This window comes from Dryas octopetala, chromosome 8, assembly GCF_963921425.1.
Source record: "Dryas octopetala chromosome 8, drDryOcto1.1, whole genome shotgun sequence".
In the NCBI taxonomy this organism is placed as follows: Eukaryota; Viridiplantae; Streptophyta; class Magnoliopsida; order Rosales; family Rosaceae; genus Dryas; species Dryas octopetala.
The window spans coordinates 1,435,272-1,454,056 of NC_141373.1; the positions used below are offsets into that span (position 1 = coordinate 1,435,272).

General features: G+C 37.4%; 3 protein-coding genes across 4 annotated transcripts; all 3 read left to right on the forward strand.

Annotated features, from left to right (window-relative positions):
• Positions 1–1,419: 1,419 nt before the first annotated feature.
• LOC147275764 (small ribosomal subunit protein eS24z) lies at positions 1,420–3,541 on the forward strand. Its single transcript, XM_086253132.1, has 5 exons — positions 1,420–1,609; positions 1,849–1,890; positions 2,325–2,495; positions 2,978–3,064; positions 3,233–3,541. The coding sequence occupies exons 1-5, from the start codon at positions 1,535–1,537 to the stop codon at positions 3,272–3,274; spliced, it is 417 nt and encodes a 138-aa protein (XP_086109258.1). The 5' UTR covers positions 1,420–1,534; the 3' UTR covers positions 3,275–3,541.
• Positions 3,542–7,203: 3,662 nt separating this feature from the next.
• Positions 7,204–16,262, forward strand: LOC147275765 (uncharacterized). Of its 2 annotated transcripts, XM_086253131.1 has the most exons (9): positions 7,204–7,437; positions 7,516–9,947; positions 10,437–10,578; positions 10,713–10,795; positions 11,598–11,857; positions 12,835–12,921; positions 13,776–13,875; positions 14,303–14,513; positions 14,629–16,262. In XM_086253131.1, the coding sequence occupies exons 2-9, from the start codon at positions 7,689–7,691 to the stop codon at positions 15,864–15,866; spliced, it is 4,380 nt and encodes a 1,459-aa protein (XP_086109257.1). In that variant the 5' UTR covers positions 7,204–7,437; positions 7,516–7,688; the 3' UTR covers positions 15,867–16,262. The 2 variants fall into 2 exon arrangements, with proteins under 2 accessions (XP_086109257.1, XP_086109256.1); XM_086253130.1 differs by having other exon boundaries at positions 7,204–9,947.
• Positions 16,263–16,815: 553 nt separating this feature from the next.
• LOC147275766 (small ribosomal subunit protein uS13z/uS13y/uS13x-like) lies at positions 16,816–18,372 on the forward strand. Its single transcript, XM_086253623.1, has 4 exons — positions 16,816–16,917; positions 17,023–17,183; positions 17,667–17,855; positions 18,052–18,372. The coding sequence occupies exons 1-4, from the start codon at positions 16,915–16,917 to the stop codon at positions 18,155–18,157; spliced, it is 459 nt and encodes a 152-aa protein (XP_086109749.1). The 5' UTR covers positions 16,816–16,914; the 3' UTR covers positions 18,158–18,372.
• Positions 18,373–18,785: the final 413 nt, after the last annotated feature.

Genomic DNA, 18,785 nt, shown 5'->3' on the forward strand with positions numbered 1-18,785 from the left:
TTGTGAAACTAAACACCCAATTTTGTCCTTCTACAAAACTAAAAAGAGAAATAATCCTCGGGTGGTTGTGGTTCTTCTCCTTCGGTAGCTTCCCCGACGACTTCCCCTCTATCCACTCCATTTTTCGCTTCCCTCTTCCCCTACAACATATTGTCTCTCAATTTCTCTAAATCCCTCCTACTCTAATAAGATAAGGTCGTCGATGATCTTATCCCCTAGTTTGAGTGGAAGAAAAATAATGAGACAAAAATAGAGATGCTCCCTACCCTAATCGCTAGGGTATAATATTTAGTATAGAGCATATTTTAATTTAATGTTATATTCTTATATGTATATGTTAAAAATTCGAGTTTGAAAATTGAGTTGAGATTTCATATAAATTCAAATTAATTAAGAGGGTTGGATTTGTAATTCAAGGTTGATTCAAAATTGATCACCGATAACAATTAAGGCTTGAGAAAGATATTAAATATGTACACTTCATCAAACAGATAATACATGTTTTACTTAAAAAAACTCAATAACGAATTTAAGAACCCAACTAATTTTCTCATAAACCCCAATTGTAAAATGTAACATCTACAAATTATATCCAATGCAAAAAAATTAAACATCCATTAAGTGAGGTTGATGGATCATGGATGTGAGCTCAAAGATGGTGAGAATTTTATGCGTGGGCTTTGGGTGTACTGAGTAAGTTATGAATTTTTGAAAAGTTTATTAAGTCATTTTAGTATTTTATAAAGGGTATAATTGGCATTAAGAAAATTTAAATGCATATATCAAAGAGGGCTGTTATTTGCACACCCCTCTTAAAAAAAAAAAAAAAAAAACCCAACACTCACACACCCTATGTCAACCACGCCGAGTAGCCCACCACCGTCGGCGACCACCCGACCCTTTCCATGCCCCTCTCTCCTCTCTTTTTTTCTCTCTCTTTCTCTCATTCCCCCTCTCTTCTCTCCCTTTCTTTGTGTGTATCCAGCCCCTGCAAATTTTTTTTTTTGAAGGATTTGGTTGTTTGCAGGGCCAGAAGAGAGAGAGAAGAGGGGCTGGGTTAGGTTTTGGGGAGAGAAAAAGAGGAGGGGGAGAAGAGACTGGGAGGTGGCGGGGAGAGAGGAGCTGAAGAAGAGAGGAGAGGAGGGGAGGGGGGAAGGTGGTCGAGGTGGGAAGAAGAAGAAGAAGAAGAATAAGAGATGAGGATGGGGTGTGTGGGTGAGGGAAGAAGAAAGAGAGGGAAAGAGGGGCAAGGTGGTCTTCTCCTTTGAGTTTTTTATTTTTTTAGAAAATGTGTGCAAAAAATAAAAAAATGGTGTGCAAATACCAGTCATATATCAAATTAACGGGTCATACAGATTATAATTGGGCCGGGACTATTATGTTGGAGATCGGCCCAATAAATCAGATACCGCTCTATATCATGTACAGTCCAATTCGCAAACCCTAAAACCTCTCAATACCTCTTTCGCAAAACGCGCAAAGCTCGCACAGACAGTCCCAAGCGAAAGAAGAGCGGAGGCGCAAAGAGACAGCCATGGCAGACAGCAAGGCGGTGACGATCCGTACGAGGAAGTTCATGACAAACCGTCTTCTTTCGAGGAAGCAATTCGTGAGTCTTCTAGCTACTACCCTTGTTTGGTTAACTAGAAAATGTAGAAAAACAAGGAAAAGAACCAAAAACTTATCTGTCATAAGTGCATTTGCAACTTTGCCTTGCTATTATATGGAACTGTAAACCTAGCTTATATTTTGTATGAGCCTGAGAAATGAAGTACCCAGATGTGTGTTTTCTACATGGCTAGCTGGATTTACTTTGTGTGTGTGTGTTTTTTTTTTTTTTTGATGCAGGTCATCGATGTTCTACATCCAGGCAGACCAAATGTTTCCAAGGTTTGGTTTCTGTCTTTTAGCCAATGGACCTTTGATTTTCATGCGCTTTGTTATCGTATTTTCGTCGTTGTTGCTTCGGTCAATGTGTTTATTTGATATTACTTGCAACTACAAAGTAGGAACTGTGTACCACCTCTCATTTCTTTTTGAAATGAGAGAAAAAAAAAAGTTAAGTCATGGGGTTGCCCAATTTTTAGGACTGTTTTACTGATGATAATATAGGTTTTGTAGAGCTCAATGTTATTTAATAAGTCTACAGAAAGGGTTTGAAGCTTACAGGTTTGGGTTGGTAACTTTGTTGTTACCAATATCTTCTGCCTCTAATTTCATAGTTTAAACTTGTCAGATCTATATTTTTGTGGGTTTTATTTTGTTAGTTGATGGATTGTTCAATTGTCAATTAAAATGAAAATCTGTTTCCTCTCATAATGAAGGCAGAGCTGAAGGAGAAACTAGCAAGGTTGTACGAAGTGAAGGATCCAAATGCCATCTTTGTTTTCAAGTTCCGCACACATTTTGGAGGTGGAAAGTCCACTGGTTTTGGTTTGATTTATGATTCCGTAGAGAATGCCAAGAAGTATGAGCCAAAGTACAGGCTGATCAGGGTAACTTTATCATCCTTTTCTCCTATCCCATTCTATGTAACTGCATTTTTTATGTGTGGACCTCTTTAAGTCTGCTGATTAGTCAATTTTGATCATCTATTACTGGTTTTGGAATGGGTCCATATATTTGCTTATGAAACTTTTGACTTTAATGTGTCTGGTCACTGCTTCTCGTATGTTTCTAGTGTTCCCTGTTGGGGGGACTAATCTGAAGTATTGCTTCTTGTATGTTTCTAATGTTACAAAAGCTGGCTTTGCAATTCCTTGATGAGTTAACTGATAATTGGCTATGCCAAATGATGATACCATGGTTTCACAGTCTATAGGTATCTCTTAATGAAAGAATCAATATTTGGTATGGCATGAAATACAAAGACTTGTCTTTTGGACCTTATATGTACAGAAATCTCTCTCTCTCTCTCTGCCCCTCCCTCTCTTTGTATCTATTTATCTCTGTCTCTCAAGCTTGGCTACTCGTGCAGAATGGACTGGATACAAAGGTGGAAAAGTCAAGGAAGCAACTGAAGGAAAGGAAGAACAGAGCCAAGAAGATCCGTGGAGTAAAGAAGGTAAGAAACATTGTTATTCTTTTGTGGAGGTAGTGTATCTTTTTGGCATCTCAGGCTGCCAAGCTTGTGGATTTTTTTTTTTGGAACGTTCCATGTTTTCAGTTCACTGTTTTACAGTAATGCTAATGCTTTCTTGATTTGGTTAATGTTTGCAAATATGATGTGCAGACCAAGGCTGGTGATGCTGCCAAGGCCGGGAAGAAGAAATGAGCTTCTACATGTTTTGGGGTTGCATGTGTGCGCAGTGGGTTTTGTATCATCAGCCTCTCTGCCTTTTCCCCCACTGTTATTCATTTCTCTGTTTTCATTTGTTAGTGAAGCTAAAATTTTGGGATATTTTAATTATTATGGAAGTGGCTTATGATGCTTTAGGGAGTTGCGGAATTTAATGTATGTTCCATCTATTTGATAAGGATTTAAGACTATAGGCTGTTGAGATTGACTTATGAATGTTAAAGATATTGAATTTGAGTATTATGATATATCATATCATGACATATATGATTATATATATCATATCGTATCATACATGTTTCTTTTGAGGCTTGAGGCGGGAAGAGAGAGGACGAGAGTCTAACTCTGTGTAGAGCAAGTACTCTATTACTAAAGCTACAAATTTCCACCAATCCATGTATATGAAGTCCATTAATCAACATGTTCACATTGAAATGGAAAGATCTTCCAAACCAACCTTGTTTCAATTTTTCTACATGCCTATCAGCCTATGTGTATGTCCCTTCAACCTTGACATGAAATTCGAATTTATAACATTTTTTCCCGCTTTTTTCAGTGATAAAGGGGGCTAAAGCCCAAAAACTTTATAATCAATTTAGAGATATGAATATATGATAAATATCAAAATCCTAGCCAAGTCTTCAACATAAAGCTCTTAGCAAAGGAGCTTGTTTTGTTCAATCGTTTTAATAAATTCTCTAGTAAGAACATCATGGACCTCCCACAATTTATTTTTATTCTCTTATTATTTGACATCACGTACCGCTTTGAAGTTAAATTAAGAAGATAAAGCTCTCTAAAACCCTTGGCCAAAAAAAAAAAAGCTCACTAAAACCTTGGAATTCCCAAACCCCCCTTTTACTCTGTCTTTCTCCCCCTGAACTCCTCAGTCCTTGACCGATGTCACACACGCCATGACCGAATGGTCCGAATCAGTGAAGCTTTTGCTGCACGTGTCTCGCATGACCTCGTGAAACATCAGAATTTCGCTGCATTTGCTGCACTGAGTGATCCTCCGTCAACCATCTCTGGTAGTGATCTGGTCAGTCCGTACATGTTAAAAAAATTTCACTGATTTTATTTCCCTAAAAGAAAAGAAAAAAAAATCCCTTTTGGGTTAACTCTCCAGAAAGAAGTTTTTTTAGCTGTAGAGTTTGTGTAATTAAGTTCATGGGAGATTGTGTGTGTAGGTGTGTGTGTGTGTGTGTGTGGTTTGGCATGGCTGCTTGAAAGCTAAACTGAAACTGGGTTCTCTTGTAATGGTGTGGAGGAATCTGAGAGTCAATTGCTGGGTGATAGATATGCGAAGGAGAGCAATGAGTTGGACGGTGAGGAGTGTGGAGAAGATGGTGATATGGGTGAGAGTGGAAATGTGGAGTAGGTGAGGTTGGGAAGAAGAGGAGGTGGGTTGTTAATGGCGAGAAAATTGAGAAAAAGAAAGTGAAGGAAGAAGAGGTGGATGGTGAAACTGCGAGAGTAGCTGGTGTTGGAAAGAAGAGGAGGTGGGTTGATAATGGTGAAGAAATTGATGCTAATGGCCTTCAGAAATAGAAAGTGAAGGAAGAAGAGGTGGATGGTGAAGTGCAAATTGGTGGTCGGGTTCCAAGGCTGCCAAGTCCGGGAAGAAGATATGAGCTTCTACATGTTTTAGGGTTGCATCATGTGTTGGCAGCAGGTTTCTGAATCATCAGCCTCTGTGCCTTTTCCCCCACTGTTATTCATTCCCCTATTTTCTTTTGATGGTGAACATTTGGATATTTGAGTTTCTATCAAGTGCCTTATGAAGTTTTTGCGAGTTGAAGCATGTTCCAACTATTCGACAAGGAAATGTAAGAGGCTGTTGCGACTGACTTATGAATGTTAATAATATTGAATTGGACAATGAGGTTTACTTGTATTGTTGGATTTTTCATGGGTCTCACTTCTATTAGAAATGCAATCAACAAGCCGTGCTTCTTTGCAGCATTGAACCATATATACCATGTTTCGTTTTTTTCTATCAACAATCTCAATCCCCAAGGATTGCTTACCATAATAATGTGTCATTGTCTTCAATAATTCACACAAAGAATAGACATAGGCCATCTTTTAGACTCGTTTACTATGCTTGGTGGGTGACAGGGTGAGAATCCAGTGGTTCATGCCCTAGAAGCTCGCATTAATAACTCACCCATTACAAGATCCATTGATCCAAAGCCCTTTGGTGAGTGCCTGTCGACCTAAATATAAATAAAATGACAACTGTTTCGGTCCAGTTAGGAAACAAGGTTTCAAGTTTTCATGTCCTTTGCTGAGGGTGGACTTCAACAAAATGTCTAGTCCTTTGAAGTGGGTAAAGGCCAAAATGGTTTCACATTAATACAGAGAATTGGAGTCCTTTGAAGGAATGGAGCTTGTTTTATTCACTCATCTTATATCATTGGTTTCACATTGGTTTGTCTTCAGCTTTAGCTTTATAGGAATGGAGCTTGTTTTATTCACTCATCTTATATTTTCTAGTACGAACATCATCTACCTCGTACAATTTGCATTCTATAGTCTTGTTATTTGGCATCATATATCACTTCGTAGTTCTTTTTTTCTATGAAAATACCACTTTGGATTTAAATGACAAGTGTTTGTTATTAGTTTCAATTTGATATACATGTTTTTTAATTAATTAATTTTCCATGTTCAGAATGAGAATAATATATGTCTTTCCTATATTTCCATATATAAAAGCATTAACGATTCCTTACCAAAAAAAACATTAATGTTTCCTTAACCAAAAAACACTAACGTTTCAAGGAAAAACAGTAACGGACTAGGATCCATTTAATAAGATTTTGAAAGTTAACCTTTTTTTTTTTGGGCCAGGTTTGAAAGTTAACCCTAATTTTAGAATAAAGATGATTAAAGAAAAAACCATAAAAAATAAAGATTATTGATAAAATCCAATAAGTATTTTTAAATATGACGTGAAGCATATCTCCGGATGAACAAAAAGATGAAACAGAATTATGTTACAAGTGTTTGGGATTAGCCAAGTGATGAAAAAAATTGGAAGACAATTGTTATGATTATGATAGGTCAAAGATTTGAGAGAAATGTTGAAAGCTCTTTTTTGTTTCATCAAAGACTCTTTTTGCCATTTTTTTTGTTTGAATTTTAGAAATATAACTTTATGGTAGTGTTTGAGCTCCCTTTAAGTAGGGTTTGAACTTTCTTTGAGTAGTGCTTGAACTTCTTCAAGTTATTCTCGAACCCTATTAAGAAATGCTTAAACAAATATTCTATCACTACTCAAGAAGAGCTTTAGTACTTCTCAAGGATTATATTTATAAAATTCTAAAAAATGAGCTAAATGACTTTGAATGACAACAATTTTGGCTAATTTTCAAAATTTCTCAAAAAACACAGTTAATGCATAGATGCATTTTTATTTTGTAGATCAATTTGTGCGATGTTTTATAATTTGAAAGATATAGTGTACGTGCGACAATTGTATATATAAATTTACTTTTTTCACTTTTATATTGTAAAACAGATTTTTTTAAAATTAATTTGTTAGTTATATATATGATGACAATAAGCGATAAATTGACATAATATTATGAATTTATTCAAACTATAATATGTATATAAATTTTAATATTACATTGCGTTGCCGATATTACCGAACTGAAAAGCAGGTGATCAAACCAGCAAAAAACTCACACGCGCACACAAAAGGGTCATATATACAGTATAATATATTTTCAATTGGGATATAATTTATGGAGGGAAACTAGGAATCAGAGTGGGACTGTGCAAGAAAGAAGCGAAAGACAAATTGACCCTATGCGACTATTGTACACACAAAATACTAAATAAATTGAAAAGCGAAAGAACTATAAGAAGGTCAAGAAGCTCTCTATTCACTAAAACCTTGAAAATCCCCAACCCCTCTGTCTTCCTCATCAAACTCAGTCCTCTCTCTCCTTGTCTTTCTCTCTCTAAACCCCTCAATCTCTTTTCTCAGTTTCACATACGCCATGTCCGAATCAGTGAAGCTTTTGCTGCACGTGTCTCGCACTACCTCGTGAAGCATCGGAATTTCGCTGTGTTTGCTACATTGAGTGACCCTCCGTCAACCAACCATTGCCGATTGTGGTGATCTGGTCAGTCCGTACATGTTTAAAATTTTTCACTGATTTTCATACCCTAGAAGAAAATAAAAATAAAAATTTTGGTTTCAGGGTTGGGCTAACTCTCAGTAAAAAAGCTTTTCTTAACTGTCGAGTTTGTGTGATCAAGTTCATGGATGTTTGGTTTGGCTTGGTTGAAGGTTCTTGAAACCTAAACTGAAACTGGGTTATCGGGGATTAGTTTTTTTTTTTTTTTTTGGTGTGGCCCTAACACTTTATAAGAGATGAAAGAGGGCTTGAGATCTGGCAAGTTAAAGGCTGAGAAAGATAATGTTTTTCTGAAGCAACGAGTTGTTGAAAATAATGGGAATGAGGTGAAGCAAGAAGGTTCTGATTCAGGTGGTGAGAAAATCCCGCATTTGGTTTCTAGTGGTCCGGAGGAATCTGAGAGACAATTGCTGGGTGATAGATACGCGAAGGAGAGTGGTGAGTTGGGCAGTGAGGAATGTGGAGAAGATGGTGATATGGGTGAGAGTGAAAATGTGGGAGTAGCTGAGGTTGGGAAGAAGAGGAGGCGGGTTGAAAATGGTGAAGAAATTGATGATACTGGCCTTGAGGAAAAGATAGTGAAGGAAGAAGAGGTGGATGGTAAAGTGCAAATTGGTCACCGGGTTCTGCGATCACGGGTTGTGGTGAATGGTGGGTATGATAAGACAGAGAGTGATGGTGTTATGGTCGGGAAAAGTAGAGGGAGCGATGGGTCTCACAAGAAGTGTACTGGGGTGAGAAACGAAGGGGGTGATAATTTGGTTAGAGGGTTTACAGAGAAGTTAAAGGGTAAGCGGGGGAGACCACCCAAGGTGGACAAGGAAGAAAGTGTTCAGTTGGTTGGAGGGTTTACAGAGAAGTTAAAGGGTAAGCGGGGGAGACCACCCAAGGTGGACAAGGAAGAAAGTGTTCAGTTGGTTGGAGGGTTTACAGAGAAGTTAAAGGGTAAGCGGGGGAGACCACCCAAGGTGGACAAGGAAGAAAGTGATCAGTTGGGTAGAGGGTTTACAGAGAAGTTGACTGGTAATCAGGGGAGACCACCCAAAGTGGACAAGGAAGAAAGTGATCAGTTGGGTGGTGGATTGAAGTATAAGAAGAAGAAGTTGAAACGTAAGCGCGGGAGACCTCGAAACGTAGAAAAGGAAGAGAGTGCTCTCTTGGATGGTCAGTTGAGAAAGAAGTTAAAGTTTGAGCACAAGAGTTTACTTAAGGTGCAGGGGAGTAATGGGGTTTTGAAAGGAAATTCTGATAAGGATGGAAATGTGGGTTTTAAAAGCAAATCAGGTTTTAAGCCACAAGAAAGAACAAAAATGATAACTAATGGTTCAAATCCGGAAAGGATTAATGGGAAGGGACAGGATGTGAAAACCTTTTCTCCAGCTAAAAGGGATAAAAAAGGGAAAGATTTGGAGACTGAGGACAATGAGGATGGTGAAGGGAATACAAAATGGAAACAGAAACAGAAGGGAAATAAAGAGCGGGAAAACAAGCAGAAGGAACAAGATGCAGAGCTCAGTAGGAGAGAGCTAAAAGAGTCTGTGAGAGATAAAATTGTGGAACTACTTCTGAGCGCAGGTTGGACAATTGAACACAGGCCTAGGAATGGCAGAGAATACCATGATGCAGTGTATGTAAGTCCAGCAGGAAGGACTCACTGGTCAGTCACCTTGGCTTACAAGAAACTTAAAATGCATTGTGAAAATGGTAATGTTAAGTCTGTGGTTTGTAAAACTGGTTTCAAATTTACGCCGTTACCACCAGAGGAAGTCAGCATACTAGCAAGGGTAGTTGTTAAAAAAAGGGAGGGAAAAAAGAATGGAAAAAAGAAGGGAAAGGGTGGGAATACAGCAGATGGAGTTATTGAAGAGAAAGGGAAAAAGAGACCGGGCAAGTCCCTAAAAGGGAAACATTTGCTTCTTAAGAAGGATGATTCAGAAAGTACAGCATGCAAGGGAATGCTAAGTTTGGTCCAGGGTCGTAAGCAACAGAAGACAAAAAATAGAAAGCGATGTGCTTTGTTGGTTCGCAACTCTGAGAATGCGGATTCAGAAAATGATGGCTATATACAGTATGACGGGAAAAGAACAGTACTTGCCTGGATGATTGATTTAGGAACCCTATCACTCAATTCAAAGGTGAAGTACATGAACAGGAGAAAGACACGGGTGCTTCTTGAGGGTAGGATTACAAGAGATGGAATTCATTGTGGTTGCTGTAAAGAAATCCTCTCAATTTCAAAATTTGAAACTCATGCCAAAAGTGATTACTGTGAGCCATTTAAACATATATATCTAGAGTCACAGTCTTCCCTTTTGCAGTGCCTGCTAGACTCATGGAATAAACAGGAGGAATCTGAATGCCGGGGATTCCACTTTGTAGATGTTAATAGTGAAGACCCAAATGATGATACATGTGGAATCTGTGGAGATGGTGGGGACTTGATCTGTTGTGATGGTTGTCCATCAACATTCCACCAAAGTTGCTTAGAGATAAAAGTATGTATATGATGCCCACAGGTTTTCTAGATTATTTAATACATGCATAAACATTTATATTGCATTTTATCTGTGTCCCTTCTGCCCCATAGGGCCGTTATAAATAGGTTAAAGGATTGAGTTTTTTGTTCACATGGTTATATATGTAGCACCCTTTGGGTGCCACTTTATCTAATTTCATACTGGGATGTCCTAAAAATTAACTGGAAGCACTTTGTTCTTTTTTGTTTACGGAATGGGGAAGTGTCAATGCTATTTCAATGTCTTTAATAAGATATATACTCTGAGGCTAGTTTCACTTGTTTTTGGTTTGCCTTCATTGCTTGAGTTTATACATTCCTTTATGTTGTAATTGCTCTGCAGCATGCATTTGATAGAAGTATCCAGAATGGAATTATGTGGCTATAAATTGTTTATTCCTCTGGTACATTCAGAAATAGATTTAACATTGATTCTAGCAGATGAGAACTCTATTCTTATTTTTTGCAGAAATTCCCTTCAGGCGACTGGCACTGTGTATATTGTTCATGCAAATTTTGTGGGTTGTTTAGCCGAAATACAGGTCAAAGGAATGATAATGAGAATATAGCTGCATCAGCATTACTCACATGCCATTTGTGTGAGGAAAAATGTATTAACTCTACCTCAAAGACCTTTTTCTTTTCTGTGCCTGGTTTGTTTTCCTTGATGTCATTATTATTTGATCTGCATTACCTAGAATTAGTACTTTTGGAAAAATATGATAGAAAAGTTTTTCTTTTTTAGATCACCAAAGCTGCATTCAGGTGAAGTATGCTGTAAATGATGATCCCAGTAGACCATCCTTCTGTGGAAAGAATTGTCAAGAGGTATTACATTTTTTATCTGGTGCTGTAATATTAGCTCGGGATTGCTATATTTGTGTTGGGGTTTCTGCATGCATCCGTAGCTTCACGTACTATTTATAGTAGTAATATTAGCTATTTGTCTTTCCTGATTTGCAACAGGAGCTAAAAGATTTGGCAGTTTGTTGCTTAATGCTTGAGTGGTAGCAAGGTTTCTAACACTTTCTTACGATACGTTAATGTGGTATTTACAAGTATAGGAATTCTTAAAGATATATGCATGATGTAAAACGTTGATTTGATTGTCAATTTGGATTTTTTCAGTTTGAAATCTTAATGAGGAATGGTATTAATTTACGTGTCTTAGGTTTGGAGAAATTAATAGGTATGCTCTGGCAAAAAAATAAATAAATAAATAAATAGGTATGCAGTAAAATTGTTTACATGTTGATTGGATTGTGCACCAACAGAGGTATAGTCGAGTGGTCAGGCCCATGATTTTCTCCCATGTGGTCTGAGGTTCGATTCCTGAAAGGTACCTATCTAGCTATTTGCTAGAGTTTCCTGCCTCCCAAAGATTGTAGGGTTTGGCGGGGGGCCCCAGTTTCAAAGCAGGGTCTGGGTATCATTGGGGATATCTGGGTACCCAAAAAAAAAAAGGTTGATTGGATTGTGCATCATTTATTTTCAACGCTTAAAAGAAATCTTTTTGTTTTTTATTTCTTTCCCATTCTTTCTTAATCTGAGAGAAAGTCCTGATAAATTACTCTACCCCTTTCATATTTTCAGTCTATTGTATTAACCATTAACGTGTTTGTCATGCCAGCTATTTGAGAAACTGCAGATGCTTGTTGGAGTTAGGCATGAAATGGAGGAGGGATTTTCCATGACTCTGATTCGCCGATCTGATGTTAGCTCAAATGTTTCTCTTTGTGATACACCACAGAAGGTTGATTGCAATTCAAAGCTAATTGAAAGCAATTCCAAGCTGGCTGTTGCATTTTTTATAATGGACGAGTGTTTTTTGCCTATGGTTGACCATAGAAGTGGAGTCAATCTGATTCATAATATTCTCTATAATCGTGGGTAAGCATTCTTTAATTTGAATTGTGTGTGTGCTCGCGCGCATGTGCTAAATCACTTCTAATTGGTTTATACTAGTAGTGGCTTTTGTGTTGGAATAAGTATGACAGATGCTCATTTTTCTCATAAAAAAAAAAAAAAAAGATTGATGTTAATAATTTATAAACTGTTCAAGTTCAAGGTTGTTGCTGTTGAGATCATGTACCTAGGCAAAGTGAAGGATGGCTTGTTCCATACTGGTCATTGAGTGTCACTTGAGTGGATGTCAATATTTCTTCACTGTAATTACACTATTGCCTTGATATCGCATTTGAAACAAATAAAAGCCGTTGTTAATATTTGTCCAGATCTGCTGATTGAGACAATATTGACCCAAATGGAAAATCTATTACGGTCTTCCTATTTGAAACCCTTCTTGCATCTATGTTTGTATTTCCATTTATTTTTTATTGAGGTCAGTCAATTGTCATAATAAAATGATAATTCGGTTAAGTATTTCAAAGGAGGGGAAAGTAAACATTTGGATAGTCATTGGAGTTTTACATCATTTTTCTAACTCCCTAGTGCAGGGAAGGTCCCTATGCTTCCCTTTCCTTGTGTTTATCTCATTCTTGCTTCTGTTACATAAACTCTTCTGCAAACAGCTGTTTCTAAAAGAGTGAAATTTTATTATTAAAGGTTATGCCAGGCTTTGGCAGTTGACCCTATGAAAGTCAAGTGCTGTTTAATTTATCATGTTTTTCTGTGTTATGTATAGAGCTCTACATGATTTCTCTGTTGTTTTTCTTTCCCCTTGCATACAGCTAAGTTTGAAAGAACCTTTATTCCATATGCTGACAATTATCTATTTAAGATTCTTTTACAAATTATTTTATACTTTTTCACTCATGTAGAAAAACCAATTAGTCTGTGATGTACCTGCATCTTTGAAGTTTAACAAAATATACTTTTTTTATTGGCTTATAATTTTTTATTTCCAGGTCAAATTTTAACCGACTGAATTATAGTGGTTTCTTCACTGCAATTCTAGAGAGAGGTGATGAGGTCATAGCAGCAGCGTCCATCCGGTATGTGTGGTTACAAATACTTTCATGAATATGTTGCTTGCAACAGTTAATCAATGCTTAATTTCTTAGTTCGGGGCAAACTATTCAGACAAATAGGTTTAACATGGTTTTCTGATTGCCTAATTGATAGGTTTGATGTTTCATTTTTCATTTTCCAAATTGCCTTGTTGATCAATTTTATGGAAATCTGTGTTGTAAATGATACCAAGAATTCTGGATGTCTCTTTGAGTCCTTCATTTGAATTGTAACTTTAGTGATTAACCCTGGTTTGAAGTTCTAGTTGCTCAATGCTGATGGGGACTTCTATATGGAATAAAGGAATCCTGAGTTGATTGAAAAAACAAATTTTTTACAAAAAGCAATCTGTGCTTTATTTTTCCTTCATCAATACAAATGTGAACAAAAGCAAATGTCTAAGAATTTGTGCTTTCCATCCTCAAATTTATCGCCTTCTGTTTCTCCATATTGAATTCCCACTTCTTCACTAAATCGAGTGATTGTGTGTGCTCTGGATGTACTAACTTCATTGTAATCCACAAAAATTTTAGTATTCATTTTAGCAGAATTCCTCATGCTGGATTATGCTTTGGCTTGCATCACTTGTTATGATTAGAGATATCCTAATTCTCAGATGGTCTTATTTTTATCTTCTTATGGCTATCAGATTTACTGTTATGAATGAGATTGAGATCTTTCTATAAAACCATCCCCCTTTACTAATTCTTTATTAATTACTAGTAAATGCCCTCTTGTATTGAGTTATACATTGCTGTAATCCTAAGCAAGGACTTTTATGAATTTGTTTGCATGATGCAATTAAGCTTTGACATTATTATACTGCTTGGTCAATCAGGATCCATGGGAACTATTTAGCAGAGATGCCATTTATTGGAACCCGGTATATGTATAGGCGTCAAGGAATGTGCCGTCGGCTTCTGACTGCAATTGAATCTGTATGTTCAAATCAAATGTCTTTGCTTTTTTGCCTGTCTTTACATGTGCTTAAAAATACTGATTTATTGCAAACCGAGTTTCATCTCTTAATTCATTTTTGGATTTAGTAGAAACCTATTTGTATGTTTCTACCTCCTGATTTTATAGATCCATTTTAGTTTATAAATAGATTGAAATTAGCATCTCTAGGTAGACATTCTGTTTCCAAAGCGAAATCACTTGCTCTTTGACATCTGAAAATCTCTTTTTTCTTTCTCTTTCTGAATTTTTCATGCTTAAATCTTTATGTTTAAATTTGAAACTATGTTTGCTTAGAGTGATATATCATTGGTGTTTCAGACCAATCATGAATTTTCATAATCCTTACAATGTACTGATCCATAGCTTTCATTTTCTTTTTTATGCCATTTTTTGAACCATGATCAGGCTCTCTGCTCTCTAAATGTTGAAAGATTGGTCATACCTGCAATCTCGGAACTTAGGGAAACATGGACTTCTGTTTTTGGTTTTAAGCTCCTTGAAGAATCAAGCAGGGAGAAGATGAAGAACATGAATATATTGGTTTTCCCTGGTGTAGATATTTTACAGAAACCATTGTTGAAGCAGTTAACTGAAGCAAATAAGATTCCTGTGGAAGGTAAGAAATCCACTGAACTCTATCTTCTTGATATATGTGGATGTTTGTGTTTGGTACATCCTTTCTATCTATTGTATCTTGATGATATATGATTTAAATATGTATGTTTTTGCAGGTTTGAGATCCACTGAACATGAGCATCACCAAACCGTGCTGAAGGTGTTATGTGATACTGATGAGAGATGTTTGGCTGGGACTGACAGTGAAGCGACTGCACCCCATGGGAATGAGACAAATGATGAACTTGCTACTGTTGAATCCAATACACAGCTTCTATGTGGTGTTTCTAATGATAATCTGGAGGAGGAAAATGATACTATAATGGTTCCTCCTGGTTCAATGTGTGATGTTCATGAACAAACTGAAGAGATCAATGAATACCAGAATTCTGATTCAGTTCCTGATGTAAGGGCAGTGGAAGTAGACACTCAACAGAACCAGCAAAGTGTGTCTGAAGTGGAAAGCAAATCTTTCATGTCATGTCACACTCGTCCTGAAGCTACTGACTCTGGTATAAAAACTCTTTGTGCTTCCAGGGAGGGTACTGAAAATGTTGATTGTGAGGTGAGAATAGAAGATGACATTGTTAAAAACCTCAATTCTCATGATGAAGGATCTATTTGCCGCTCTACTGAAAATAATGCTCCTGAACTGCAAAATGTGGCTTTAGTAGATGATGTAAAAGTTTCTGGGGAAGATATTGTTTGCCATGATTCAGAGACTACAATCCAGATATCTCATGATGCAAGGGACCTTACGCATCATGATTCTCAACATTTTCAGGTTGCAGGGCCTATTTCTTGTCCGGATGGAAGGATGTTTGAGACTTGTGAAGTGGAATATAACCATTCCACTGCTCAGCATACGCCAATGTCGATGGATGAGGTGCATCCAGAATCTATCAAGGATTGTGACTCTAAAATTCTGAACAATAGCAAGGCCTCTAATGATGTATTTCACCTGACTTCCCCATTGGCTCACCAAAAAGCAGATGATTTTAAAGATCATTGTACAAACTTGCCGGTTGGCTGCAGCATTAGTTGTTCCTCGGCCAGTTCGTCTTACACTCATGAAGTTGCCTCAGCTCCTGCCGACAGCAATTCTCATCTTTCATGTAATGGAATTTCCAATCTTCTTGTGGTTGCTGATGTGAATTTAACTTCCAACGGGTCTCAGATGAACACAAATTCCTTAAAGCAATCTGAATTGGATTCTCAGGTTGATAATTCCAGTGTCACACAGTGCAACTCGAGCAATACATCTATGGTGGCTATTCACTGTGCATCTGGTGGGGGAAACTCATGCGGTGGTGGTACTTCTGATGCAATAATTCTATCGAACCCGGCTAGTTGATCTTATTTTTGTACACACCGACATTGGAAAGCAGGAGACTTTTGGTAGCAGTTTCTAACAGTGTAGAGTAATATCTCTGGCAAGGGTTTTAATTGATTTTTCCATTGTTAGACAGCAATACAGATTTTGGTTCCTTCATTGTTAGGTAGTGAGAGCTCAAGTCCTTGGTCATGGAGTTTTTTTGGTTCTCAAGTCATGCTCATCCAAATGTTGGAAGTACATATATAATTTTTCTTACAAAAGTACAGTTTTTAGGAGCACCAAACTCTAGCGCTTTCTAGCTAAATACAGTGGCGGATTTAGATGCCTTGGAGGGGTTGTAATTTTTGGCCTCCCGGTGTTAATTGTAAATGAAACCATCCATTGCTTAACCATGAAAACAGCGTTTCATTTTTCTGCACTCCCCTTGTTAATGCGTGGAGACCTCTTTCAATGCTTTCAAGTTTCAATGCCTCTTCTCCTTCTCTATCTTTAATTAAAAGACAAAAAAAAAAAAAAAAAATCTATACTACTGTATAAAATATTAAAATCAGAAATTGAGTTTTGGCAAAAAATAAATAATTTCTAGAATACCCTTTACAAAAAAAAGCACAAATTTAATTTAAGAATAGTAGTACAAGATCTAGGAATAAAATTCTAGCTACTGATGAAGCTTCCCTAGTGAGAGGAGCAAGTTTGTCATTGGCTGAAGCAGATAGGAAGCTCATGCAAATAGGAGCTTTGACGCTGGCAAGTGAGAGTATAGCAGCTGGAACACCCCACAAAGACTCACCACAGATGAGTACTATGGTAATTTAATTGGGCTTGGGCTTGGGCTTGGGCTTAGGCTATGGTGTAATTTAATTGGGCTTGAGATGGCTAATATCGGGCTAGACCCAAAGGAAAAGTAGCCCTGGAGGGATCCAAATTTCCTTGGACATATCAACCTTTTTATTTGGAGTATATAAACAAATTTTCAAGCTCCAAACGCCTAGTGTTAGGGTTTGGTGTTTTACTTCTGTTTTGACGCCAGGAGCTGCTCAAAGCCTCAAGATCCAAAACCCTAGCCATGGTGATCTCTCTTTCTCTATCTCTCTCTGTCTTTCTCTGTGCATACTAATATTTCAAATGTTGTCTAATATCTTAAATTGCTGTGTTTGTGAATTGGAATATGTAGTCTCTGGTCGCGAATGAAGAATTCCAGCACATTCTGCGTGTGCTGAACACGAATGTGGAAGGGAAGCAGAAGATAATGTTTGCCCTAACCTCTATCAAAGGTATCGGTCGCCGTTTCGCCAACATCGTCTGCAAGAAGGCCGATGTCGACACGAACAAGAGGTAGCCTTCTCTTCGACACCTCCCCATTGTCACCTGATTTTATGAGATATGTAGAAATAAACTACTTCTGCTTATCCAAGAGAAAAAAAGAAAAAACTAATTTTGATTGGAAAATATTGTTTCTCTCTTTAGTGATTTACTGATTTGACTCTAGGTCAACCATTTTGCTGAAATTTCCTAGCTACCCATGTAGTGAAACTTGAGATATGCATATGCTTTTGGCAGAATTTGTGATCTTATCACCATACTGATATTTGGGTGCTTGTTGGTTTTTCTATTAATTTCCATATTCTGGCACATTAATTTGGCTAATTTTGTTCTTTAAGATTATGGCTAGTTTTATTCTTTAAGAATACACAGTATAAGTTGTGCTATGTGATTGTAATTGTAGTAGTGACGGTGCATAAAAGGAAGCTAGTTTAAAGTCCATTCAGCTTATGTTACCTTGGAAATTTTGGGTTTGACATGGTTGATTAACTGTAGAGCTGGTGAACTATCTGCTGCGGAGCTTGATAACCTGATGACAATTGTTGCGAATCCTCGCCAGTTCAAAATTCCAGACTGGTTTTTGAACAGGAAGAAGGATTACAAGGATGGGAGGTATTCTCAAGTTGTTTCCAATGCATTGGACATGAAGCTGAGGGATGATCTCGAACGCCTGAAGAAGATCAGGTTTGATTTTGACTCTGTAATAGCTGTAGCTTAGTTTGTTAAACTTTGTTTGGCTTGCATCATTTCTGTACACGTATCACATTTGATGATCCGTGGAATGTGGAATATGCAATTCAGTGTGATTGAGTTCTTGTTTAAAGTTGATGATTTGGAATATGCAATTCATTTTGAGTTGATGATTTGTTTACTGTGACAGGAACCACCGTGGTCTCCGTCACTACTGGGGTCTTCGAGTGCGTGGGCAGCACACTAAGACCACTGGTCGCAGGGGTAAGACAGTTGGTGTCTCCAAGAAGCGATAGTCTGCTTTTGCGTCTTCTATGTTCTAATGCTATTTCCAGATGTTTTCATTTAAGCTTGAGAATTTTGTTTCTTTAGAATATCTGAGAATACAGATTTTGAATTATATTCCTGGATGTATTTTGTTATTTTAAGTCTGAATATTTTCATCGATTGTAATCTCACTAATTTGTTTAGTGATGTGTTCTAGCTTATATCAGAATTTTGTTTCTTGTTACCTAATTGTGTCCAAGTGTTGTGCCAAAGGAGCATCCGAGGGAAATGACCGTGCCACTGTGCCATTTATTTGATAATGCCTTGGTAGATGATTTTGACATCCTGTCAGCCAAACTCATGGTTTTTGTAACATCTGGTTCATGGTGAATCTGGTGATGTGTAAACTGAGATGCCGTCTCAGACCTTAAAAAAAACTGAGATGCTGTTGTTGAAAATATATAGTTATTTAATGGAAATCGTTGTCCCTGATTGAGTGATTGCAGGTTTCAAGTGTGGGCTTGAGCTAGGTGATGGATCATTCTAGCTTTAATCTTGGGCCTAACCGTACATCAGATGGAACCCAGAACATTAAATGGTGGGCCCAACGTGACATAATAGGGTTTCCATATTCTTGGATTCTTAGCCGAGACAGTC